At 48.3% G+C, this 27,285-nt stretch overlaps 2 protein-coding genes across 7 annotated transcripts in view; both read right to left on the reverse strand.

Moving 5' to 3' along the window:
• SEC16A (SEC16 homolog A, endoplasmic reticulum export factor) overlaps positions 1-8,721 on the reverse strand; it is a 60,508-nt gene extending 51,787 nt beyond the window's left edge. For 5 of the 6 annotated variants that reach the window (XR_014493903.1, XR_014493904.1, XM_083375016.1 and 2 more), the window contains exon 1: positions 8,617-8,721. The gene's annotated coding sequence lies outside the window, so the exon portion shown is untranslated. Of the gene's footprint in view, positions 1-8,459; positions 8,484-8,616 lie in introns of those variants that run through there. The other variant, XM_083375015.1, reaches the window with a different exon arrangement.
• A 4,709-nt stretch (positions 8,722-13,430) lies between these two features.
• Positions 13,431-27,285, reverse strand: part of NOTCH1 (notch receptor 1) — a 106,925-nt gene continuing 93,070 nt past the window's right edge. The window contains exons 28-34 of the mRNA XM_083375013.1: positions 26,187-26,403; positions 24,715-24,805; positions 23,420-23,579; positions 19,901-20,196; positions 19,626-19,773; positions 19,439-19,536; positions 13,431-18,580 (exon numbers count right to left, since the gene is read on the reverse strand). Coding sequence (XP_083231139.1) covers positions 17,219-18,580; positions 19,439-19,536; positions 19,626-19,773; positions 19,901-20,196; positions 23,420-23,579; positions 24,715-24,805; positions 26,187-26,403 — 2,372 coding nt within the window. The 3' untranslated portion in view covers positions 13,431-17,218. The remainder of the gene's footprint in view (positions 18,581-19,438; positions 19,537-19,625; positions 19,774-19,900; positions 20,197-23,419; positions 23,580-24,714; positions 24,806-26,186; positions 26,404-27,285) is intronic.

Raw genomic sequence — 27,285 nt, forward strand, 5'->3', positions numbered from 1 at the left:
CAGTCCTCCATATATAACCGCTCGCTCAGAAGTTTTTAAAAAAGGTAAAGGTTCCCCCGCACACGCGTCCTAGTCGTTTCCGACTCTAGGGGCCGGTGCTCATCTCCGTTTCAAAGCCGAAGAGCCAGCGCTTGTCCGAGGACGTCTCCGTGGTCATGTGGCCGGCATGACTGGACGCCAAAGGCGCATGGAACGCTGTTACCTTCCCACCGTAGTGGTCCCTATTTTTCTACTTGCATTTTTACGTGCTTTCGAACTGCTAGGTTGGCAGAAGCTGGGACGCGTAACAGGCGCTCACTCACTCAGAAGTTGTGGTAGCACTAAACCAGCGGTGGTTACAACCGATACTTGGAGCTCCGGCTGTTCCAGCATCTCTACAACGGGGTGATCGCCACTTGCCAGCTCCCCTCTGGGAGAAGACCTCCTGCAGCCCCACTGTGCCTCCCACACACACGGCACCTCTTGCACTCCGCTGGACCTGCCCGATGTCTCTTGGGTGCCCTCTTACTCCCTTCCCCACCCAGCAGCAGCCACTGACCTGCCTGCCAGTCCGGTACTGGCGACTTCCTGCCGGCTTCATCACTAACTTTGGTTTGGGGCAGCCCGCAGGAAGTTGCCTTCCCTAATGACTGTGGAATTCAGCTAACGACGGCAGCCAGGATTGTAGAGATTGCTGCCATTAAGTCACACAGTTGTAACTGACGACCACGTCACTTAATGATGGAAACTCTGGTCCCAATTGACATGGTAAGTCAAGGAGTACCTATGTATGCTTGCTGGTCGATAAAGAATATGGATTTCTGGAGATGAAATAAGCATCTCTAGAAAAAAAAATCTGGCATGTAACATTTATAAAGCACAATTTGAATATGCTAAATATATTGGCTGTCCTGCAGGAATCTCTCAATTCATAGTCTCTTCTTAGGGCTGCGTTTTACGACTGCCCTTTTCCACTTGCACAGGCCTCTTTTCAGCTCATGAAACAATGCCAGTGATAATGGATAAAGCTAGGATCACGTGGCACAAGCAAGGCTTCTACTTTGATTTTCTCATCTTAAATTCTGGGGATTTGGCATCTGAATAATCTTATGTGCTTCCTTATTGCTCTATAATTTATGCACTTTGATAAAGGCTTGCTCAGAGATGCTTTTTGCACTGTACGTTTGCATCGAGGGAACAGTATCTTCAACCCAAGCTGCAGCATTTTCTAGTAATGGGTTGCAAGCCTGATTTTTCCTCCCTACTCCATCAGACTCAGCTATTAAGGGTGTGTGTGTGTGTGTGTGTATGTGTGTGTGTGGAATCAGCAGTGGGCAGGGCAAGAAAGAAAAGCGGGCTGAGAGAAGCCTTCTCTGAGGTTTTGAATTACGCCCATCTCTTGCCCTCTGATGGAAAGGCAGACTGTTCTTTCTTCCCGATGCATCTGGTGAGCAGAATTTTTAAAGTAGGTCGTGTTAATTTCCCAACGCCTTTCAGGTACCCAAAAAACTTTTGCCAGTCTCCTGGCAAACCTCCAGAGACGAGGGACAAATTTCCACCCACGAGATGGATTTGATTCTGTCCCATCATTTACTTCCAAATAACTTTAGCTACAAGAACATGACGAGATCTGGGAAGCCAACATTTTGGTGGCCTTTCCACTGAATCCATCGGAATCTGAAGAAGGGTTGGGTGGCACAGCCTTCTCCTGGTATGTTTCGGGATTTCCCCTCCCAGAATTCCCGAACGGTGGGATCTGAGGAAAGTGCCACTGGCCCATAAGGGACACATCTGAGCTATGAACTAATTTGGTCTTCCTTACTCCGTGGCCTTTTACAGGGTCTGAAATCCTTGGGCAGGGAAGCAAAAGCGCTCCCAGATCTGGCTAATATTTGCTGATCAGGAGCCTAAGACGTCTTGTTCGGAGAAGAAGTCTGTTACATCACCAGCCACATCCGTGATATTCTGGACAGAAAACACGCACATTAGTGGGCTGGAAAACTGAATACCAGGTTGACACATGACGTGACATGCCTTGGTTCAGCAAGTGGTGTGAATCCCAACCACTGTAACAAGAACTCAAGAAATCACACCAAAGCTTTAGTGCTTAATAAACAAGCTTTCATGTGATTTCTTGAGTTAAACGTTAAAGCACATTTTTGTTCAGTACAACATTCTACTCAGTCACATAATTCTCCTCAAAAACAGGAAAAGCATTCAAGAGAAGCCCCTATCCTTTCCTCAATATCTATGACTTAAGAATAAAAGACAGTAGTAGACATGAAAGTGCCGCAGAAAATGTTTATTCTGTTTCACGAATAATTGCAAAAAAACCCCAAAGTTTTGAACTGGAGCGAGGCAGAGATGACAAGGAATGAATTAAAGACAGCAAAGTTGTCTTCATCTTAAAGACAACAGAGGAATAATAATCCGAAGGCAGCGAGAAAGTCCCTGGGCTAATATTTATTTATTTATTTGATTTATATACCACCCTTCTCCCGAAGGACTCAGGGCGGTGTACAGGGCAATAAAAATAAGAATACAGGATACAAGATTTAAAGTTAAATGATTGTGCCCAAGGTAGTAGGTTAGTTAAAATAATGTTAAAACCCAAACCCATCAGGCCAGGCCGGCTTGTTCGAATAGATAAGTTTTTAGATCACACTCTAAATGTGACCGAACTAAAGTTAATTGTCAGAATCCATTTATATCATATTCATAAATGGAATGTTTCAAACATTATTCCATGGATTCTGCCATCTCCCGAAGAGAATAGATGTGTATTGAACCGATATTAGGCATTTCAAAGGAAAGGAGAAGCCTTTTGAACTGGGGAAACAAAAGGGGGGGGGGGCTAGCATCTGGCTTGTGTCACGGAAGAGAGCAATAAACATGAAGGATCCTAAGTTCCTTTTTCCCACGAGATGGATGATACGAGATAAAGGATGGGGGACCGACCAAATGGAGTTAAGGGGGGTTAAACCAGGAACTCTTTATAAGGGTTTACTTCGTGGGATAATATTAAGTCCTGTCTCGTTTCCTACAACCAAGCATGTCATAGTAAAGATTCTTTTTGGAATAGATTTGACTCCAAGAATTTTGTCTTCCTAAGACGTGGGTCCTGACATTAATGCACTTTTAGGTTGCATTCATAAAACACTGGTCTCCAAATCAGAGGCGCTGTAGTAACCATTTTGCTTTATTCAGCACTAAACAAATCTCATCTCAAGCTCTGGTGCCATCCTGACTCCTCTACTTAAAGCAAGCCAGGAGGCACTCAGCCATACAGAAAGTTCTTCAAGGAACTATTTAAAAACTGGGTATATTTGTTAGGGAAGAAAACTGAATGGAATGTGGTAGATGTTTTCAAATACCTAGTATGCCACCAAAAAAACCCCACAACAACAACAACAACACAACTTTGAGAGAGATCCTCAGAGCAACTGCTATGTTTCCCAAATTCAAACAGCTAAGATTTGGGTTATGGGATCTCTGATTTCTATCTCATTCCGCCAAGTGGGCCTTTTCAAATGTTCTTTTCTGCTGTGTGGAAAGATACTTTATTTTAAAAGGAATTCCCTACTTACTTCTTAATTGTTTTTGATTAAAGCTCCCTATCAGAAGTGATTTGTTAATTGGTTTGATTGCTGGGGGTTATAAATGCGTCAAAAAAAAATTAAAAAGCAGCCTTATTCTCCCTTCAGTGCCACGAACAGACCTAACAAGCCTCTTACGAGAGGGAAGAGAGGTACTGTTAACATTATTTATAAGGAACTTTCCACATTAGGTTTAATTAATAATTACATTCATAGTAATTTAAAAAGAACAGAAATTACGGGTAGGTTTACAGTTTAAAGGAAAAGATCAGAGTTCTGCTGTGTGATAAGAGAACCCCCCCCCCGTTTCCAGAAACACTGGCAACTCAATCCAAGCTTGTTCAGTCTGAGCAACAGCAAACGACTGTGGTTTATGCCTCTAGCAAGACCAACGATTCAAACTCTGAAGCCAACATAAAACAACGCACCTCCACTCACCAAGGAAATGTAATTACTCAACTAATCATCCGATTGTGGAGAACATTAACTTCAGTAGGGGAAGGCCAAGAGAAACATGCTCTACTCGAACATCCTGATATTTCAGAATCCACGACTGCACTTCGCTGCAAGCATTGCGTAAGCCTTCCAAATGTGGCTTATGTATGCCCAAACTTCTCAAGGGGTTTGCAGCACCCCACATCCACCGGTGGCCTCATTCCCCTCCGAGTGACCGTTATTTTTACGTCGTCTCAAATCCAAAGAAATGGGCTTAAGACTTCAGACAGAGCCTGGATCTGGCCTGGACAACACTCCATGCATATCACCCTGCATTTGGAACGAGATTCTTCCACTCCTTTGCCAGCTGCCCGAGGCGTGGATGCACGGAGATAAGGCACCAGGAAAAAGCACCCCATTTTTTAATGTGGGCCAGACTGCCAAGGCTAAAACCCAGACACAGTCCTCAGCTTATGACCACAATTAAGCCCAAAATTTCTTTTGCTAAGTGAGACGTTTGTTAAGTGAGTTCTGCCCCATTTTACCAGCTTTCTTGCCACAGGTAAGCAAATCACTGCAGCCGATAAGTTAGTAACCTGGCTTGACCCCCCTACACATCCTCTTCACAAGCTGTTTTCCTTGTTACCTCGTGGGAGGGGGCTTCGCGGTATCAGAAACAGAACATCCAGATTCGGTCAGTTTTGTTCCATACGGAATCAACCCTGTGAACTCTCAAGCTTCCACTTGCCGCTACATACTCAAGATGGACAGCGATTAACATTTCTATGTATTTATATGTAAGGTGTAGGTATTACATATGTATGTAATATAGCATATTTATAGGTGTGTTATGTACGTGAACACTTTTTGAGAGCAGGCAACAGAATTTCATTTTTAATGTGTGCCAATGTGCCCACAGTAAAAAATGACAATAAAGATTATCTATCTATCTATCTATCTATCTATCTATCTATCTATCTATCTATCTATCTATCTATCTATCTATCTCAGGGGTCCCCAACCCCCGGTCTGTGGACCAGTACTGGGCCGCAGCATGCCAGCAACCAGTCTTCACAAACAAGCAAAGCCCCATCCACGAGATTCAGGCAGCACACAAAACCACACGCCCTCCATTCTGTGGCAAAACCTCTCTCCATGGAACTGGCCCCTGGTTTATTTATTTAATCCCATTTATATCCCGCCCTTCTCCGAAGACTCAGGGCGGCTTACAATTTAAGCACAAACCAATGTGCTTAGCAATAGCCTTCATTCTATGTATATGCCTGCTTATTAGGGCTTTCGGGGCCCCCCAAGCAGCATTATTACGTTTACGTTTACGTTTTATTTAATTTATATACCGCCCTTCTCCCTGGGGACTCAGGGCGGTTCACAGGGCATATAAATAAAAAAAATACAGTACTATACAAAAGTTAAAACAAAGATTAAATCAGTGCCCAATTAAAAAACAATAATACAATCTAAAATGACAATTTAAAACCCAGCTCCCCCATCAGGCCAGACCGGCCAATTCAAACAAATGGGTCTTCAGGCCACGAAGGAAAGTTCGGAGGTCCGATGCCGTCCGGAGCTCCACCGGCAGTTGGTTCCACAAAGCCGGGGCACCCACAGAGAAGGCTTTCCCCCTGGGGGCCGCCAGTCGGCATTCCCTGACCGGAGGCACCCTGAGGAGGCCCTCTCTGTGGGAACGCACAGGGCGGAGGGGAGTTGAAGCCGGCAGCAGGTGGTCCCCGAGGTACCCCGGACCCATGCCATGTAGGGACTTAAAGATCATAACCAAGACCTTGAACCTCACCCGGAAGACAACTGGTAACCAATGCAGCTCGCGGAGCAAAGGTGTAACATGGGAGTACCGGGAAACTCCCAAGACAACTCTCGCGGCCGCATTCTGTACCAGTTGGAGCCTCCGAGTGGTCTTCAAGGGAAGCCCCATGTAGAGAGCATTACAGTAGTCAAGGCGAGAGGTCACGAGCGCATGAGTGACCGTGCACAGGGCATCCCGGTCCAAATAGGGCCGCAACTGGCGCACCAGGCGAACCTGGGCAAAAGCCCCCCTAGTCACGGCCACTACGTGATCTTCTAGGGTAAGCCGTGAATCTAGGAGGACTCCCAAGTTGCGAGCCCTATCCACGGGGGGTAAGAGCTCACCCCCCATAGAAAGAGATGGAACATTTTGAATGTCCCGGGATGCCGGAATGCACAGCCACTCAGTCTTGTCAGGGTTGAGCTGAAGTCTGTTCCTCCCCATCCAGACCCGAACCGCCTCCAGGCAACGGGACATCACAGCGAGGGCATCACTGGGGTGGTTTGGGGTCGAAAAGAAAAGTTGGGTATCATCGGCATATTGATGATACCCAACTCCAAAACCACGAATGATCTCACCCAGCGGTTTCATGTAGATGTTGAACAGGAGAGGCGAGAGAACCGACCCCTGAGGAACTCCACAAACGAGAGACCTAGGGGCCGATCTCTGCCCCCCTGCCAACACCGACTGCGAACGTCCCAGGAGATAGGAGAACCACCGAAGAACTGTGCCTCCCACTCCCAATCCCCTGAGACGCCGCAGCAAGATACCATGGTCGATGGTATCGAAAGCCGCCGAGAGGTCTAATAGGACTAGGACAGAGGAATATCCCCTGTCCCGAGCCCTCCAGAGATCATTCACCAGAGCGACCAATGCCGTCTCCGTGCTGTACCCGGGCCTGAAACCCGATTGGTAGGGGTCCAGATAATCCGCTTCATCCAGGACCAGAGGGAGCTGATGCGCCACCACACTCTCAACAACCTTCGCAAGAAAGCGAAGGTTGGAGACTGGACGAAAGTTGTTCAATACAGCTGGGTCCAAGGCAGGCTTCTTGAGGAGAGGTCTCACCACCGCCTCCTTCAAGACGGTGGGGAAATAACCCTCTCTCAAAGAAGCAGATATAACCGCCTGGAGCCAGCCTCATGTCCTCTCCCTAGCTGCATAAACCAGCCAGGAAGGGCACGGATCCAACAAACATGTGGAGGAGCTCAGCCTCCCCATAATCCTGTCCACTTCATCAGGGGTCACAGAATCAAACTCTTCCCAGATAACGTTGACAAGACCGCCCGTGTCCTGATCGCCTGACTCTGCCCAGCTGGAGTCCAAACCGGTCCGAATCCGAGCGATTTTATTACAAAGTCAGCTTAATTAAACCCTGGTGCCCAAAAGGCTATCTATCTATCTATCTATCTATCTATCTATCTATCTATCTATCTATCTATCTATCTATCTACCTACCTGATTAAGTGAATTTGTTTTCCCCGTTGACTTCGCCTGTCAAAAGGTTGCAAAAGGGGATCACATGACCTCTGGACACTGCAGCTGTCATGAATACGAGACAGTTGCCAAGCACCTGAATTCTGGTCACACGATCATGGTGAAGCTACAAAGACCGCAACTGTGAAAAATGATTACAAGTCCCTTTTTTTTCAGTGCCGTTACAACTTCGGTTACTAAATGAACTGTTGTAAGTCGAGGGCTGCCTGCATTCCAGTACCCGACGCATGACGTGTTGCACACCGTGCATTTCGGAGACTGTGCATTGTGCCCAGGGTTCACAGCCCCTCCCCCCGCCTGTGGCTCTGCACTCCGTCACCCATCCCTGCCCCAGCAACTCTACTGGGCGTCTGAGCGGGACTCCTGGGCGGGAGCATCCGCCGGGCTCCTTCGGCTTTGGTTGCTCGGGCAAAGAAGCCAACTCGACGCTCGGCACCTTCCTCTTCCTCGCTCGGTCTCTTGGCGTTTCTGCTTTATGGGTCCCAAAGCATCAGGCTGGGCTCCTCCGCAAACCCCGTGGAATAAAAAAAGCGAAAGATCAAACACAGGTCGTCCTCGACTTACGACGGTTCCATTTAGCGACAGTCCAAAGTTACAACGGCATTGAAGAAAGCGACTTAGGTCCGTTTTTTGGGGGGGTTTTTTACACTTACCCCCTTTGCAGCCTCCCCACGATCCTCACCTGATCAGAATCCGGACGCTTGGCAACGGGTTTGGATTGACGACGGTCTTCCCCACCCCCCACCCTCCCCGGGTCACGTGATCGATCCCCTTTGGCGACCTTCTGACAAGCAAAGTCAATGGGGAAGCCAGATTCACTTCACCACCTGGGGCGAGGAAGGTCGTCCAACGGGGCAAAACTTGACTTAAGAAACGTCTCACTAAACAAAAGAAAGTTTGGGCTCGATTCTGCATGTAAGCCGAGGACCACCTGGGCAAGGGGACCAACTCTGGCCTGAAGGGACCTGGGGGGGGTCTCAAAACCACCGGGAGCAGACGTGGCACATCGAGCCGTGCCGCCTCTTCCCTCGTCCTTGCCAGGCCACCTTTGCTCCCCATCCTGCCCGAAACGGGCAACCAGCCACGATGACCGGCGCTGCGTAAAAAAAAATAATAATAAAAAAATCTACCCATCAGATAGACTTCTCCTGAACCAGGAGGCTTCATTCCTGGTTCAGGAAACTAATAAACTAATAAATTCCTACCCTCCCGTCGCCTCATCAAGCTCCGCCCTCCGCCGCCGCCGGGCCCGGGATCCCCGGCGGCGCTCCTAAACCCGGAGGTCACCTGGAGCGGCTCCCTCAGCAAGCGCAGCCGGCGCCGCCGGGTCCTTCGGTCGCCACAGCCGCCGCCGCCGCCGCCGCCGCGAGCTCCGCTGCCGCCGCCGCCGCCGCCATCTTGCAACATCCGGCTCCAGCGGCAGCGCTGACGTGTCACGTTCCCCCCCGCGCGTGACGTCATCACGCACGCTGCCCACTCCTGCACTCCGGCAGGCACGCTGCCCACTCCTGCACTAAAGCAGGCAACCTCGGCTCTTTTATGACTCATGGACTTCAACTCCCAGAATTCCTGAGCCAGCCATGCTGAGGGAAAAGGGAGAAGTCTCCAAGCTGAGACCTGCTGACTCAGGAATTCTGGGAGTTGAAGTCCACGAGTCATAAAAGAGCCGAGGTTGCCTGCTCCTGGCCTAGACCTAGGCCGCTTTATGACTTGTGGACTTCAACTCCCAGAATTCCTGAGCCAGCCGTGCTGAGGGGAAAGGGAGAGGTTTCCAAGCTGAGCCATGCTGGCTCAGGAATTCTGGGAGTTGAAGTCCACGAGTCATAAAAGAGCCAAGGTTGCCTACCCCTGGCCTAGGCCCCTTCATGACTTGTGGACTTCAACTCCCAGAATTCCTGAGCCAGCTATCCTGAGGGGAAAGGGAGAGGTTTCCAAGCTGAGCCATGCTGGCGCAGGAATTCTGGGAGTTGAAGTCCACGAGTCCTAAAAGAGCCGAGGTTGCCTACCCCCTGCTCTAGAGCTACGAAAGGAGAGTCGTTTTCCCCCACAGAATCCAGCCGTTGCCACAATTAGATCAGAACCCAAAGCGGCAGCACACGCCGACGTGGGTCCCCGTGTGACAGCCGCGGAATCGCTCCTTGAAAAACGTTTCGGTGCGTTTGCTTTTGTCGCACGTTACGTGCGTTCTTTTCCGAGGTCAGGCCCCTGGAAGAGTGCAACGTGGACTCGCAAGTTTCTGATTCAGACTGTAGATATCGTCTATATTGATTATATCTCTACGGAGACATGTCAAACCTTTTTTTTATTTATTTAAATGTCTCAACAGCTGCTTCCAGATGCAACGTAATATCCGTCGACAAAGAGCTTCGGGCTAGAGCGGTTCCTCTAACTAGGCGGCTTTGCCAATAGAGACCGGAAGTGTCCCTATGTGTCCACCTTTTCTTGCCCTCGGCAAAAAAAGCCCTCGAGCATTTTCGTTCCTGGCCAATTGCAACCTGTCGCTCTGGCAGAGGGAGGGGGAAAGAGCTTGCAATCCCCGAAGGCGGGGCCTAGTCCGGCTTGCCTCTGAGCATGCTAACAGAACAGCAGAAATATTTGGAAGGGACCTTGGAGGTCTTCTAGTCCAGGGGTAGGCAACCTTGGCTCTTGTATGACTCGTGGACTTCAACTCCCAGAATTCCTCAGCCAGCCCTGCTGGCTGAGGAATTCTGGGAGTTGAAGTCCACGAGTCATAAAAGAGCCAAGGTTGCCTACCCCTGTATCTACTTCAACCTGCTGCTCAAGGAGGAGACCCTATACAGGAAGTCCTCAACATACAGCAGTTCATTTATTTATTTATTTTATTTTATTTTATTTTATTTTATTTTATTTTATTTTATTTTATTTTATTTTATTTTATTTTATTTTATTTTATTTTATTTTATTTTATTTTTTTATTTTATTTTATTTTATTTTATTTTATTTTATTTTATTTTAATCCCATTTATATCCCGCCCTTCTCCGAAGACTCAGGGCGGCTTACACTCTAAGCACAAATCAATGTGCTTAGCAATAGCCTTCATTCTATGTATATGCCTGCTTATTAGGGCTTTCACACACACCCCAAGCGGCATTATTACAAAGTCAGCTTAATTGCCCCCAACCATCTGGGTCCTCATTTTACCAACCTCGGAAGGATGGAAGGCTGAGTCAACCTTGAGCCTGGTGGGACGCGAACCTGCACTAATGGCAGGCAGCTGGTGTTACTTAAGGAGGCATTAGCCCACTGCTCAGCCAAGGCTCATTTAGTGACTGTTCAAAGTTTCAACAGCCCTGGAAAAGTGACTTATGACCGTTGTTCGCACTTTGGACTGTTGCAGCATCCCCGCGCTCACGTGATCAAAATTCAGATGCTTGGCAACTGACTTGTACTTACGACGGTCGTTGTGTCCCGGGGTCGTGTGATCCCCTTCTGACAAGCAAAGTCAATGGGGAGACTGGATTCATTTAACAACCGGGTTACTAATGTTGACAGAAAAATCAGGTCCCGTTCCAAGCCAGGAGTCAATAAAATGGAGGCTAAGACGCTGGAAATAAAGATGGAGGCTGCTTAGGAAAGAAGGTTCCTGTTTATTGATGAGCAGAACCAGCAACAACAAGCAGTTCTGGGACAGAAATGGAGTTGAGAGTGGGTGGATCTTTATGGGGCTCTGAGTGAGATGCTTCAGGGTGGTTGTGCAACGTCGTGAGTCTTGTGTCTTTTGCTAGTCTAATGGTGGTGGGTTAATCCTATTACATCCTAAAGGCCATGTCCGGTCCTTAGAATTTGGGTGGGCGAATGTGAATTCTTAATCCCATCAGCTGTGGGGGGCTGAAGGTGTTTTGTTTATGAACAGATTGGACCAGTCTTTCTTAATAGGTACAAAATATCCATCTCCAAAGACATGAGGCTTTTGCTTGAGGCTCTTAAGAAAGACTGGGGCAGCTAAGATTTTTCTCCTTTGGGGAAATATAATATCCTGCCTCTTTTAATATTAAGAATAAAGAACATTTTAATCTGGGGAGGGTGGGGCCTTTCTACACTAACTTAACAATCGTAGTGATTCACTTGATAATTGTGGCAAGGCAAGTCATAAAATGGGGCATAACTCACTTAACAAATGTCTCACTTAACAACAGAAATCTTGAGCTGAATTGTGATTGTGAGTTGAGGACTACCTGTACCATTCTCGACAAAGGGCTGTCCAGTCTCTTCCTGAAAACCTCCAGTGATGATAATGTCCAAAGCTAACAATACTGCAGTTTGACACATCGTTGGTACTTTTACTTTAAATCAAAGGAAGATATGCATAGGAGGGATTTGACCTGACATTTTGAATGGTCAGAAAAGCTTTGAAATGAAATTGAGTTTAATACTTTATTTGGCCAACTGTGATTAGACACGCAAGGAATTTGTCTCAGGTGCAGAAGCTCTAAATGTTCGTGCAAAGCAACAGATTAATGATAATCATAATGCCAGTAAGAGGGGCAAGAATGGAAGATAATAAGGATAGATAATAATACCTGTTCTAACATATGCCAGCGAAACATGGATTCTAACCTCACAACACAACCTCAACAAAGCTGAGAGTGGTGCAAAGGGCTGTGGAAAGATACATGCTCAACATTACAAGACAAGATAGAAAGACCTGCAAATGGTTTAGAGAACAAACGAAAGTATAGGATGCCATCAAGAGAGTAAAAGAATAGAAATGGAAAATGGGCTGGTCTCGTAGCAAGAAGAAACCCAGGGCAGGTGGATCAAGGCAGTCCTAGAATGGATCCCACTTGATCAAAAGCATCCATAAGAGAGACCTAAAACAAGACGGATCAACAACATCAGCAAGTTGCGGACCCAATCGGCAAAAGAAAGCCCAGGATTGCAGGGGTTGGAAACAGGTGGAAGATGCCTTCATCCTGCAGTGGGTAGACAAGATGATGATGATGAATTAATACTACAGCCATACTACATGGGTAAGCACACATGGACATTAGATAGTACTGTAAGTATTAGGTGTTCACCGGAGTGATGGCACGCAGGGAAAAATGTCTCTGTGCCTAGTTTTTAAAAATGCAACTGAAAATCTGCCAGATCTTCACTTCTTGATGAGTCTGATTGGAAATCCTTGCTTTAGAAGAAATCTGTTTAATTTTGTTTTTGCTTTGAAGTTTCTTACTTTAGGCTTGAGTACTCAATGTTGCAACACTTCATGGGTCTGACTCCACCCCCCTTGGTCACCTTATTGAACTTCGGGAGAAGGGTGGTATACAAATAAATAATAATAATAATAATAATAATAATAATAATAATAATAATAATAATAATAATAACTTGGCCTTGACGAACGTTTACTATCACATCAAATAAAATCTTAGCATTTACTACCTATAGCTTTGCAAATCTCAGATTAGACCGGACTGGAAAAAGTAATGAAGGCAGCTAATGGCGCACTTTTTGTATTGTTGTAAAATATGACATGTCTGTTATCTGTAAAATTACCAGGAACTGATTTTTATTAGTGTAAACATGGGGATCGATTTCTCTCGTTTTCCAGGGTCAAGAGGTCCAATTCTCCATTGGATGAAAATCACTGATTTTTAATAGCTGGGGATTTTTTCTAAAAAAGGTAGGGTTACATTTACTTGTGATTTTTCCCAGCAAGATTTCTATTTGCTCATATCACGGCCTGACACGTTTGGACCAGAAGATAAGTTCCAGATTGCACATATAAAGTACCTCACCATTCCCGTTTTACATTGGTGTGATGTCCCCAGATGACTTCAAGATCAGTTCCATTTTCCCAACTGTTTCTTTCTTCCCCCAACTAATCTCCATGATTAAGTTTTCTGGAAACTAGAAAAGGTACAGCGCCTTGGTAGACCTTTGGTCAAGCCGACTAAAGGTATTGCCTTAATGAGCTCTGAGGAATATCTCTCCCAATCAACGCAGAGAATTAAATTTTTCATCTCACTGAAATAAGAATGTAAGAATGCTTTTAAGGATTTCGTGACCCACTCCCCCGCCCGTGTCGGGAAAGACCCCACCCATTTCCTTCCCTGAATTAAATGGCTTAATCTGAAAGAAAAGCCAGATCACGACCTTCTAAGATGCCCACCGGCATAGTTTATTGCAAATCATTTAACAAAATAAAATAAAAGGCATCATTTTTGCAAACTACAATTTTGCGTGGCGTTTTTTATTTATTACAGGTTCGCTCGTTTTAACCTCCCACATCTCTCCGACTTACATATAAACTACAGTCTAATTTATAAAACATAAAAAGATCTGACACCAAGAGGGGTGTTAAAAATCACTTGGCAGAGATGTGCCAGCACTTTCCTATATCCTCCAGAGGTCTTCCAAGCAAAAAAAAAAAAAGGAAGTTTGGGAGAGGATCAGATTCCCCAAGAGAGAGGGCACCAGTGTGTTCAACATCCAAAGGGTGGAGAACATCTTCCCCAGGATTACAGTTCGTGAAAATATGTACCATCTTGCTGCAAAGTCCACTGCCCACGCAGCTACAGATCAGTCCTACCTGGGCCTCTCTCTCAGAGGATGTTCCTTTAAAAGTTACGGGACCGGAGCTTCCATTGCTGAGCAGTGTACTCAACGGAGTTATATCTAACTTTACCACCTTTTTTTGCCACAGTCATTAAGTGAACCACTGTGGTCATTAAGCAAATCCATCTCCCCCCCAATTGACGTTGCTTGTTGGAAGCTGCTGGGAAGGTGCAAATAGCGACTTCCTGACCCCAGGACCTCGCAAGCATCTGTTGGTTGCAAAAGGCCTGAATTTTGCTCACGCTGAGATTTTCGGTAAGCGTGAGGCTATAAATCACTTTTTCCCCCCCAATGTAATTTCCAATGGTTAATAAACTTAATAACTAAATCAAGGACTGCTTATAGCATTTACTCCAAAGGACACGAGCGCAGGTTTGCAATCTTGCCAGCTAACCCCGTTTTATTTTTTTCCTTTTCAGCAATATTTTCAACACCCCTCACCGGTGCAACGCTTTCTTTCGGTTTAATCGTTTATAGATTTTTTAAACAAAATCCACCCATATCGTTTTATGTAAAAAAACAAACAAACCAAAAAACACACAACTGCCTCCATATTTACAAAACGTTAGCTTTGCCATAGGCGCATACTGTGTATATATATATATTTATTTGTATACAAGTTCAGCTGCTCCGTTTGGACTTGCTGGCCCCAATCTCCCTTTCTCTAAAAAGAGAATAAAACCATCGCAAACACAATGCTGCCGATTCTTAAAAAAACAAGAGGCTCTTTCTGGGCGAAAGACACAAACTGAGTTCCCCGCTTTCTGATGGCAATTCTGTCGTGAGAATTAGGAGGATCCCAGCAAACAGCTTTCTGAAATTGGACACAGGCTGGGTAAAAGCTGATGCTATTAAGCAGTGGTCAGCTTGTGGCGAAGTTTTGCTAGGCCACATCCCTGTGGTTTCCACACTGGCTCCTTCCAGCTGCCTAAGGACTCCCCGCCTTCCCCTCTAGAGACCCCAATTCTGAAGCGGTGCCCAATCTTCTCCAGCCACCTCCAGCTGTCTTGGGGGATGCAACACAGATTAAGGTAAAAAGGTAAAGGTTCCCCCGCACACGCGTGCTAGTCGTTTCCGACTCTAGGGGCCGGTGCTCATCTCCGTTTCAAAGCCGAAGAGCCAGCGCTTGTCTGAGGACATCTCCGTGGTCATGTGGCCGGCATGACTAGACGCCAAAGGCACACGGAACGCGGTTACCTTCCCACCGTAGTGGTCCCTATTCTTCTACTTGCATTTTTACGTGCTTTCAAACTGCTAGGTTGGCAGAAGCTGGGACGAGTAACAGGCGCTCGCTGTTACGCGGCACTCGGGATTCGACCCGCCAAACTGCCGACCTTCTGATCGACAAGCTCAGCGTCCTAACCCACTGAGCCACCGCGTCCCTTTTTAGACAGATTAAAGAGGGTCTTTAATCCGCAAGGACTAAAGCTTCCGGGTGTTGCTGCCTCGAGACCCTGACCTGGCTCAGGAATGCTCAAGTGCATTTTGGAGGCCAGGAGACTGGCAGAAAGGTTGGAACTTCTGCCCTGGACTTTGGTCAGTGCAGAGAATTTTCTCTCTAGAGCGGCTGTCTCTAGAAGGGGGTGGGGGTGGTGCCCTTTAAAAGCCATGTCCCAAAGGCGCTTTTTTTTTCCCCAAAAGGCAAACCGGACTTGGTTTTTACTTGGAAAAACGTTTCGCTTTTCATCCAAGGAGCTTCTTCAGTTCTGCTTCATCGTGCAGGAACATGAGTTATGAATGGATGGGTCAGAACTTGAAGAAGCTCCTTGGATGAAAAGCGAAACGTTTTCCAAGTAAAAACCAAGTCCAGTTGCGTTTTGAACAAGCACCTTTGGGACAACCATGACCTGGATGACCTGAGAAACTCCGTAGGCTTTAAACCCATGGAAACCCTCCATTATTTCTCATTCCCAACCTCCACTAGTCTTCCCAACCTGGGGTCTTCCTAAGTTACGGGTCTACCACCACCCATTGCCAGATAACACGCAAGCACCGGAAAGGCCAGGAAAGGGTGGGAGCAGGATTCCAATCCCGCCTTCCCATGGAAATGAATGGCTGCCATCTCCATCTCTTGATGGGTTCTAGGCCACGCATGTCTTGCTCCCACTTGGGGGGCCCTACGGAGATTACTAGTTTGCCTCTTCCTGCTGGATCCGGCAACTGACCCTTCCCCTTGTCTTCAGAATTATCCCAACCTCTCTTCTTGTTAACTTTGTCTTAGGTAGAGTGCCCAAGACTGAGTTAGGATCACAGCCGCCTTGTTAAAAAACAACAACAACACACACACACACAGAAGGGTTATTACTTTCTTACTCTATGCTTGACCCACTGGAGCTTTTCCCTTCCTTTGACACTCGCAACAAGTAGGGCACATCTGGGGAAGGCAGGGAAGAAGCATTGGGAACCCATCTGCAGCTTCACACCTCTGATCCTGGTTTTTGTTCATGGGCAGTACTTAAAATAAATAGAGGAACGAGTTCAGCCTTCACGCAAAATGATGGATGAACTATGTAATACTGAAACTTTAATACAAAGATTCGTGATCCCTATATCAGTGTGTGTGGAATTCAGCTGGAACTGACGCACCTTAAAGTTGCAAAGGATCTCCCATATCCTTGGACTGCCCAAGTGTGCATTGCGTCACTTCCAAATTCCCATCCGCCACGCTAGCTAGGAATGTTGGGAGGGAATCTAACACACACCTAAAAGCTGATGTAGAAAACTGATATATCTATATAGCATCAACACCAAGGGAATATTTTAAAGCGCTCTTTAAAAATAAACCATCAACTTATATTTAAATTATTTTTTCCCCACATAGGTACATTTTTTTAAAAAAAAAATCAAAATTGCCCCTCCCCTTTTTATTCTGTTTTTTAAAAAAATGAACAGGGAAAAAAAAATATCCCGATCAATAAATACGTGTCATTTTTACTATCATGGATCTTATAGCTTTACAGAAGAATGTTTCTCTAGGCAAAAAAGCATGATAGAAACGTTTCTTTCTTTTTTTAAAAAAAAAGTGTCAATTAAAAAAAGTCCCCATTAATAGATTTTCTATTTCTTGGAATAGCGAATGCAGCCCATGGAATTCTTTAACCAAACATATAAATAAAACGGCAGTGTTTTCACATAAAAGGTACATAAATAAATACTAAAAAAAGAAGGAAGAACACAGCGACATTTCCACTTACAATGTATGCAAAAATATTTTTTTTAAAAAAAGGAAGAAATAGGGTTTCTCCAGTTCAGCCACGGCGTCCGTCCATCTCCCAGAACAGCCGCCTGGATGTTGCTCAGGTGCCCCCCTTACTTGAAAGCTTCCGGGATGCGCCCCACCTGGGGCTGCACGCTGGTGGGTGGGCTTGAGATCCCTTCCGACCAATCCGAGACGTTGGAATGGGGGGAGGAGCTTGACCACTGGTCCGGCGACTCCGGCGAAGGCGTGAGGAAGGGGTGGTCGGGCACCTGGAGCTGGTGGCTGGGCGTGTGGTCCATGGGGGAGGGGTAGCTGTGCTGGGAAGGTGGAGTCAGGAACTGGGTGGTGCTCAGCGCCTGGGGCAGGGAGGTGGCCAGCACCTGGGTGTCCTGCGGCAGGATGGCGTGGACGGCCAGGGCGCCGCCACTCATGGGCTGCTGCAGCTCCACCTGGCCCAGCTCGTTCCCGAGGAAGCTCGCCCCCCCTTGCGGGGCAGGGTTCGTGGCCCCGCCGTGGCCTTGTGGCGGGGGCGGCTGTTGCTGCTGCTGCTGGGGTTGCAGCAGGTGTGGCTGGGAGTGGGTGGGCAGGTGGCCACCGGGGACCGTCTGGTAGGTCATCATGGGAGGCAGAGGGGGGCCGCCGTGCAGGGGGGCCAGCAGCCCGTGGGGCAGGGCCTGGCTGGCCGGGTGCGTGGCCTGCGGAAGGGCACTCCTCAAGGGGTTGTACTGGCCGGGCACCAGGCTGCTCTGAAGGCGGTTCAGCCACTCGCACTGGCTGCCGCTGAGGGTGAAGTTGAGCGAGGCCCCACCCAGGATGGCGCTGGCGCTGGAGACGGGCAGGTGGGACAGGCGGGGGGGCCCCGACTCGAAGGACTGCATCTGTCCGGCCCCCAGGCCCAGATCCGGCTTGCCCACCAGGTTGAGTTGGCTGATGCTGAGGTGGGGCTCTGTCAGGCCGGGCAGGTGGTTGAGGGGCATGGAAGGGGAGGCCTGGAAGGGGGAGGTCATCAGAGGCGGGGAGGCCACGTCCGAGAGGTAGCCGTGTGGAGACTCCAGGGAGTCAACCGGGGAGAGGATGCCGGAGCCATCCAGCAGGCAGCCCTTGCTCTCCTGCGACTTCTTCCGGGGGGCCTTGAGCCCCTTCGGCTCCTTCCCGTTGCAGCTCAGCCCCTTTGTGCTCGGCTTCCGGGCCTTCTTGCTCTGCAGGCCTGGCTTCAAGTGGCCCAGGTAGCCGCTGGGCGAGCAGAGCGGCGGAGAGAGGGTGGCCAGAGGCCCGTTGTGCAGGGGCGGGCTCCGCACCAGGTTGTACTCGTCCAGGAGGCGCACAATGTCGTGGTGCATGCGCTCCTGGGCCACGTCGCGGGGCAGGCGGTCCATGTGATCCGTGATGTCCCGGTTGGCAAAGCTGTCCAGGAGGACTTTGGCCGTTTCGTAGCTCCCTTCTTTGGCTGCCAAGAACAAGGGGGTCTCTTCCTAAAAGACAGGAAAGCAGGAGGTCAGACCCCTCCCCAAATTAACGAGGGTCCACCGCTGCTTGGCCTGGGGCGAGGCCGAGTGGGAAGGCTTTCTTGAGGGGAAGGGGCTTTTTCAGAAGGGGACCCCGTTGCCTCTTTCGAAGGCCCTGAGGGAGCGAGGGGCCACCGTCACCCAGCTGCTTTCCTTCCCTCTGGCAGGACTAGAACTCGCCGTCTCCCCGTTTCTAGTGTGGTGCGTTAACCACACCACCAAACTGACTCTGTACATGCAGAAACAGGCACCCCTCAACTTACAACAGTTCTTTTAGCGACCGTTGAAGGTTACAGCAGCACTGGGGGAAAATGACCCGTGACCGTTTTTTCACACAACTGTTGCAGCATCTCCCTGGTCACGTGATGCAAATTCGGACACTCGGCAACTGACTCATATTTACGAACGGTCGCAGCACCCCGGGTTCACGTGACAACCCCGCCCCCCTTTTGGGGGACCTTCTGACGAGCAAAGTCAATGGGGAAGAAGCCAGATTCGCTTAATAGCCGTGCTACTAAATTAACCAACTTTTCTGGCAAGAAAGGCTGTAAAATACTTGTGTGAACTGAGGAGGCGTCTTGTTGAGACGCTCGCTCGGGCCCGTTTCCCGTTCTGAATTTGAGCCACGTTTTTCCTTTGGCCCATCTCTGTCCAGCTCACCTCCCTCCCTCTCTACAATCCGTGAGGCCACCTGCCATTTTCACTCCACACCCCCGCCCCCAAAAAAGATTATGTTGGAAGAAGAGGGAGGAAGTGAGCCAAAGGCAGTTCCACTGAGTTGGGGGTCTCTGGCAGCCCAGACTTCAACCGGGACGTCCCACTGACCTTGTTATTTTGCATGTCCTTGTTAGCGCCGTTCTTCAGCAGTGCCACGGCGGCATCCACGTTGTTCACGGCCGCAGCCCAGTGCAGGGCAGACTTGCCTGGAGGGAAAAAAAGAGGGGGGACCATAAGCAGGCCGTTCCTCCTTTGTGCAGACCTTTCGGGGAAGGCTGGGGGAATCCACCGGTACCTAGATCGTCAACAGCGTTGACATCGGCGTGACAGCTGATCAGATCTTCCAGCATGCCTTCAACCGCCAAGCGGGCAGCCAGGATCAGGGGCGTGGTCCCGTCATGCATGCGGGCATCCAAGTCGGTGGCCCTGTTCCGGATCAGGATCTGTCCCGGGAGGGGAGAAGGACCCTGGTTAGCAGATAGCCGAAAGGGCTGAGGTGTCAACCACCCCGGTTTTGGTGGAAAGGAGGGCAGAAACATCTCCCAGCCTGAGACTCTGGACCAGCCTGACCTGAAAGACGCCCTGGGCGTCTGCCGACACGGCTGCGTGAAGCGGCGTCTTGCCCATGTGGTCCTGGATGTTGGCATCAGCGCTGGCTTCCAGCAGCCGCTTGGCCGCATCCGAACGGGCGTAACGCGCTGCCAGGTGAAGCGCCGTCTCCCCCGTGCGATCCGTTTGGCTGTGCAGGTTGGCTCCCTGGTAGATGAAATCCGAAATGACGGCGGGGGTGTCCTCTTCCTCCTCGCTGTTGCCGGTCTCCAGCCCTCCTCCGCTGCAGGAGGCGATCATCAGGGGCGTGAATCCATCTGGCAAGGCAGGAAGAGCAGCCGTCAACCAAAACAGCCCGAAGGACGGGCCAGCTGGGGAATTGGGGAGTTCAAATCCACATCCAGCAAACAACGGTGAACAACGGGGGTGACGTGACAGCAGCATTCCAATATCTCAGGGGCTTCCACAAAGAAGAGGGAGTCAAGCTCTTCTCCAAAGCCCCTGAAGGCAGGACAAGAAGCAAGGGATGGTTTTAGTAGCGCAATATTGGAAGAAGGAGGATTTGCCTACTATAGAAGAATGGACTTTAAAAGTTTCGAACCTGGCAGAAATGGCAAAAATTTCAGCATATTTGAAAGACCATTTGCAACAAAGATATATCTTGGAATGGAGAAGATGGATTGATCACATTCAGAATAAATATGGGACTAAAAAGTTTCATTTAGCATTTGAATAAGTATTAGATTTATAAGATTTATTATTATTTAGTTATTTTTAAGCAGAGTTAAAGTGCGATAGGATTTAAAGTGTTATTATAGTTAGCATACTATAGTATAAGACTGTTAGGGTCAATACCCTGTATTATGCTCTGGGAAGTCGGGGGGTGGAGGGGGAGGGAGGGGAAATTGGGTGGGGGTGGGATGGGTTTTATGTTTAAAATGTATCTGTAAAACTCTTTAATAAAAAGAAGAAGCAGCAAGGGATGGAAGCTAATCAAGGAGAGAAGCAACCTGGAACTAAGGAGAAACTTCCTGACAGTGAGGACAATTAACCAGTGGAACAACCTGCCTCCAGAAGCTGGGAATGCTCCAATGCTGTAAGTTTTTAACAAGAGACTGGACCCCCATTTGTCTGCAATGGTATAGGGTCTCCTGCCTGAGCAGGGGGTTGGACTAGAAGACCTCCAAGGCCCCTTCCCATTTTGTTACTCTGTATTCTGTGTGTCTTAAAAGTGGCCAAGACTGAGAGACATCAGACAATTGCACTGTTCCCAGAGGCAGCCTGGTAGCCATGCTGAAGGAACACACTTAACTCGGATTCGCCGGCACCCAGCCGTCTTCATCAAAGACGCCACACTTGAACTAATCCTCCGCCTTAGGGACGAACGCAACGTCTACACCAAGGGTAGGCAACCTTGGCTCTTTCATGACTCGTGGACTTCAACTCCCAGAATTCCTGAGCCAGCATGGCAGGCTCAGGAATTCTGGGAATTGAAGTCCACGAGTCATGAAAGAGCCAAGGTTGCCTACCTCTGGTCTACACTAAAGCAAAAGCCACGTTCCTCCCAGGAATCAGTTAACAACCCAGTCTTAGCCTGGCCTGGTCTGGTCACTGGCAGCCACGGATGCAGCCACAGAGGAAGGCAGTTTCAAGGTCTCCTTTGGTTTCGTTCACTGCCAGCGTCCAGCAAAAATGCCACAAGAACTAAAAAAATGCTTCGCTTGGGGGTTCGAGAATCAGGACTTCATTGGGGCTCCGCTGTGCAACTTTTGAGAGGAAGACTTTTGTGAAGCAACCAAGTCCAGCACCCAGGTCATTCGGCTTCACATGACCAGGGCTTCTTGTTGGACTGCCCCATTATCTCCCTCTCATCTTTGCTCCAGGGACCCCTGTTTTTTTTTTCCTAGTGGTTCAAGTCTGCAGTTTAAACCTATTGACCCTGGCCAGCCTTCTGCTGCACATTCCTGCAACAGAGATAAAGGAAAGAACTGCCCAAAGATGATAAGAATACACACATCATGGTTTGGTTTTCACCACGCAGCTCCACTTATTACTGGGATTCAGATTCACGTGCCATGCAATTCAGGGTAGCTAACAAAAAAAAGGGACGCGGTGGCTCAGTGGCTTAGGACGCTGTGCTTGTCGATCAGAAGGTCGGCAGTTTGGCGGGTCGAATCCCGAGTGCCGCGTAGCCGAGTGAGCGCCTGTTACTCGTCCCAGCTTCTGCCCACCTAGCAGTTCGAAAGCACGTAAAAATGCAAGTAGAAAAATAGGGACCACTCCGGTGGGAAGGTAACAGCGTTCCATGCGCCTTTGGCGTCTAGTCATGCCGGCCACATGACCACGGAGACGTCCTCGGACAAGCACTGGCTCTTCGGCTTTGAAACGGAGATGAGCACCGGCCCCTAGAGTCGGAAACGACTAGCACGCATGTGTGGGGGAACCTTTACCTTTACCTTTACCAAAAAAATTAAAACTAGAAAATAATAAACAATTAAGACGTCAACACTGAAGACAGTGGATATAATTAAAAGGGGCTCCTGATCTTGGTCTTTGAGGCCTTTTGAAAATAAAAGGCGGGGTTGGACTGCTGGACAAGGAACTTGGAAAAAAATGTGGCATTCTACATGCTGACTGCAGCAAGAATTCTTTATGTGCAAAAAATGGAAAGATCTATTAATCCCCAAAATGGAAAGGTGACTAAATTGTTTTAATCAAAGAAAATAATACGTCTATTTTTATTTTTTTTTCCTGCTTAGAAACTCCTTCTAGACTTTGTGCTCGGGCTGAAAAAAAAAAAAGTTGGACTTTAGGATGTTCTAATTAGATAGATCTGTTGTTACAGAAGTGGCTAGTATATGTGAAATGTGTAAAAATAAAAAGTTGGGGCCTTACCTTTTTTTTATTCTATTGTGCGGAAAAAAGTTGGAGGTTGCTGTTTCTTTATTCTTTTCCACCCTTTCCCCCCGCCCTTTCCCCTTCCCCATTTCCCTACTGTCTTTATTTTCGTTTGGATTTTATATTAAAGGTAAAGGTTCCCCCGCACACGCGTGCTAGTCGTTTCCGACTCTAGGGGCCGGTGCTCATCTCCGTTTCAAAGCCGAAGAGCCAGCGCTTGTCCGAGGACGTCTCCGTGGTCATGTGGCCGGCATGACTAGACGCCAAAGGCGCACGGAACGCTGTTCCCTTCCCACCGTAGCGGTCCCTATTTTTCTACCTGCATTTTTAAGTGATTTCGAACTGCTAGGTTGGCAGAAGCTGGGATGAGTAACAGGTGCTTACTCTGCTACCCGGCACTCGGGATTCGACCCACCAAACTGCCGACCTTCTGATTGACAAGCTCAGCGTCCTAACCCACCGAGCCACCGCGTCCCTTGGATTTTATATTATGAAATGTAATAAAATAAATTAAAAACAAGAGAGGCAGGCAGGGTAGGGGCCACCTGGAGCTTCGGAGGGGGGATGTTTGCCAGAATCTGGGCTACCAGCTGGATCTTCTATTGGTCTATCGTTCGCCCGCAGGTCCAAAGGTTCACCCACCTGGCCCCCGAACGTTGACGTCCATGCAGTCAGCGTCGATCTCCCCCTGCGGTGGGGTGGGGGCCATGGAGGAAATGCGCAGGTCGGCCGCGTCCAGGTGCTGCTGCGTCCACTGCCGGTGGTCAGTCTGATCGTCGGGCAGCATGACCTGTTCCTCTAACTGGGGAAGAAGAGTGATGGAGAAGTCAGGTGAGGAGCTGCCTCTCTTCACCTTTCCTGCAAAAGGCTCGCTTCAGAGGAAGGCCAGCACGGAGCTACGTCTTTTGAGATCAGAAATTCCAACCTATTACTTAGATGTTGGTTTCGTACAACCAGGTGGCCTGACATGCAGGGGAAAATGGAGAAGGGAGGGAATAGAGGAAGGAGAAGGAGAAGAGGCTCAAAGAGCTGATTTCTGGAAGTTTGAAATCCACACATCAAGCGGTGGGCGTCTGCAGATTTTCAGAGAGATGCCCGAAACTCCTGCAACAAGCATCATGTTTTGTTCCTGCGAGCAAAACTGTTTAACCGGCCACCTAAAAATGTCACGGTTAGACAAGCGCTTTCCTAATATTGAAGACAGTTCTCTGCAAGAACAGGGCTTGCGCTGTTTTCCTGCCCTGGTTCTCAAAATGCTCTTGGGGGGGGCGAGGGTACCAGCTGCCTCCTTCCATCTCCCCCTTCCTTCCACAGAGAACCACGAAGGAGGAAAAAGATGGAATGGGGGAGTGTATATTTTCACGATGTGGCTCTCCACGTGAAAGCGCTTGGGTGGCCGCGAATCCAACCGATGGGCCTGCAAAGATGCAAAATCACCCTGCGCTAAACTCGTGTCCTGCCATTTCTCGGCCTTTTCTTATCAAGCAAATAACCCCAGACAGGTTTATGGTCCCACTTTATTCCTAGGGAGCTTGGGAATTTTGTTTGGCTTCCTCTCGGGGCGGGTTTTGGAGTTTCCTTGCTCCCTCTATTGTCACAGGTGCGTTTTTCACGGCATCTTTGCAAAGCCTTCCCCCCACTTTCCGATCTGAAAAAGACCCCCCCCCGATTAGGGCCGCTTTCGACCCCTCCCGAGAACCCCCAGGCTGCAGACAGCTGGGGCAGAGGACTAAACTACAGCCGGGTGGGTGTCCTTTAGGTTGCAAGATCACGTTCCTTCCGTGAAATTCTCTTCTTCTCTGACAGAAATGCCAAATGCCCAATCCAGACTGAACGAGAAGCGGTTTAAAAAAACAGAGAAAACCCTGGAGAATTTTCCGCCTTCGCGTCTCCGCACAGCCAGCTTCCCAGAAGCGAAGCATCCTTGGCCAACTTACTCGGAATTTCTTGCTGTTGAGTGTTTCCTCGTCTCCCCACTCGTTCTGGTTGTCGTCCATCAGGGTGCCGTTTGAAGCATTTTTCAAGGGTCTGGGAGGGGGGAAAAGGGTTGGGGCAGAGGGGGAAGAAAAAGGCAAAGAATTGAATCCACCGGGAAACGGTGGAGCGACAAACTGCGGTTGCGGTCAACAAAATGAAGTGGAGCGACTAAAGGCTAGATAAACTGAATTAAAAAGACACCATACAAATTTAATAAATACAAATACAAATACAAATACCTTCCCGTTATTCCAGCATTTCAACCTTTTATACAATGCCAGCTTCCTGAAATTCAGTCATTTTGGAAACTTTCTATATGGAAGTCAAACCAAGTTAAAAGAAAAAATAGCAAGGGATTAAAATTAAGATCCAGAATATCAAACAGAGTGTTTTGGGTGACGTGCTTGTTGTGTACTCTCAATTTGCTATACAAAATCAAGCTGTTTGTGTAAGCAGTGAATGCTCCTTCCGGAGTTATAAGCTGGACAATAAAGAGGTTTCGGTTCTCACTTTTAATAGTTTGAGTTCTTTGGGAATCTTGTAAAACCATTAGACCTTCTCTCTCTCTCTCTCTCTCTCTCTCTTTTTTTAAAAAAATATCTCTCTTTCTTAAAATGAGCTATCATTGGACCTTTTCTCAGGAGAATGCACTTAAATATAAAATACATGCGGGCTCTCTTACGAAAGCAAGTCCATACTACTCATGCATTAAAAAAATATCAAATAATATCTGACCTTTTGTATCAACCCATGAAAATGCATAACGAGAAATACACTTAAAGATGAGCTAAAACGGGGAGTCATTCTTGAATGAAAAACTTAAGTCCACTTAGAAGCCGACAGTGAAAATACAAGCTGAGACTTTTGTGCCCACCCACATTCACAGACCTCCTGAAATTTATCCGGGACGCCCACCGAGAGAAAATGAAGTCAAAGCATGGCACGAATCGATGCCCCCCCTTCCTACAGATGCCCTCCACCCAGGGCCAAGAAGGCAGCCTCCGTGTGTTTCCTACAGCTTGTCCTGCATGGGGCAGAAAAATCACAGGACTATTACTTGTCTCTAGTTCCCCAAAAAGGAGGCAAAAATTCAAAATGCTTTGAAAAAAATAATAACGCAGACAATGTCTCCGTGAAGAGGGAAGTGCCCACCACGTTGTGCTCCTCCAACACGCCCAAACCTGGGTTAATGAGCAGGTGCTTTTTTTTTTGCCTCCCCAACAAATAAATCCTATTCTGCTTCCACCTGGTTCCCCATTGAGACCAGAGACAGATCCACACAATGCTCTTTGCACAAGCCAGAGAGAGGGAGCGTCTCTCCGGATGATCAGCCAAAGGGTAAAAAGAGTTGGGTCCGGATGCCAGCCGGCATCCCAACCTCTGCCTGGAGATCCCTACAAGAGGAAGGGGGGGCAGGGGGGGTGTTACTCACTTCAGCCCCACGGAATCCTCCCCCAGTGGTTCCCGGCGTTTCTTCTTACTGGACTCCGTCACTTTGAAGCCTTCCGGGAACCAGAGCTGCCCATGTTCCCTCCGCCGTTTGCGAGTTGCCAAAACGCCGATGCCGATGCAGAAGAGGAGGAAGAGCGAAGGTGCCACCACATACATAGGATACCACTGGCTGCTCCGGGGGGAATCGGCCGTCTCGCCTGCGATGCAAAAGCCAAAAGCGTCGCGATCAGACCGAGGGAAGGTGCTCGCCAGCCAGAGGATGGCAAACTGAGGGCCAAAGAGGTCCAAGCGGCCCCCACCGCTCGCCCCCTCCCTCTCCAACTCCTCAGGAGGAGGAGGAGGAGGAGGTCATTTTCGACGTGATTCATCAGCATTGCAAACTCTCTGTTGCTACGCTGGGGGGAAAAAAAGCTTTCTTTCCTTTAGGAGAAAAAGGATTAGCCCATTTCAAATCATTGAATCCACATTGAGCGGTTAAGTCCAAAGGATTGAGGAGGATTTGGGAAGAGCGCACTCCAGCTCTTCATATGGCACTGATCGATTACAAGGTCTGAGACAGTTCCCCCCCCCCTCCTTTCCTAGCAATAATTATTTTGAAATAAGTTCTGGAGGGGAGGCAAAACTTGAGAGATTTGCCCCGCCCCCCCGCCCCCCAAAAGAGCAAGGGAACGGGATTTTCTTTTTTTAAAAGGCATTCAATTAATTGCTCAAGGGACTCTTTACTTTTCATCACTTCTGTTTTACAGTTTTTGGCCCATCATTTCAAATTGGATTGTTGTGTTGTACATTATGCATGCGAGGCACATACATGTTATCGGGGGCCTGTGCTGTGTCTTTTGACTCAAGAAGCATATTGAGCTGCATCTGGTGGAATTAGCCCCAAACTATAAAATCCATTATTAACTTAATCCACTGTTTCTCAACCTTGGTAATTTTAAGAACTGTGAATTTCAACTCCCAGAATTACCCAGCCAGCATGGCTGGCTAGGGAATTCTGGGAGTTGAAGTCCACATGTCAATGCCAACGTTGAAAGAACACTGGCCTGTTCGCGTTCTGAAAGATTAGAATCCAAACAAGT

This window comes from Vipera ursinii (assembly GCF_947247035.1).
Source record: "Vipera ursinii genome assembly, chromosome: 16".
Taxonomy (NCBI): domain Eukaryota; kingdom Metazoa; phylum Chordata; class Lepidosauria; order Squamata; family Viperidae; genus Vipera; species Vipera ursinii.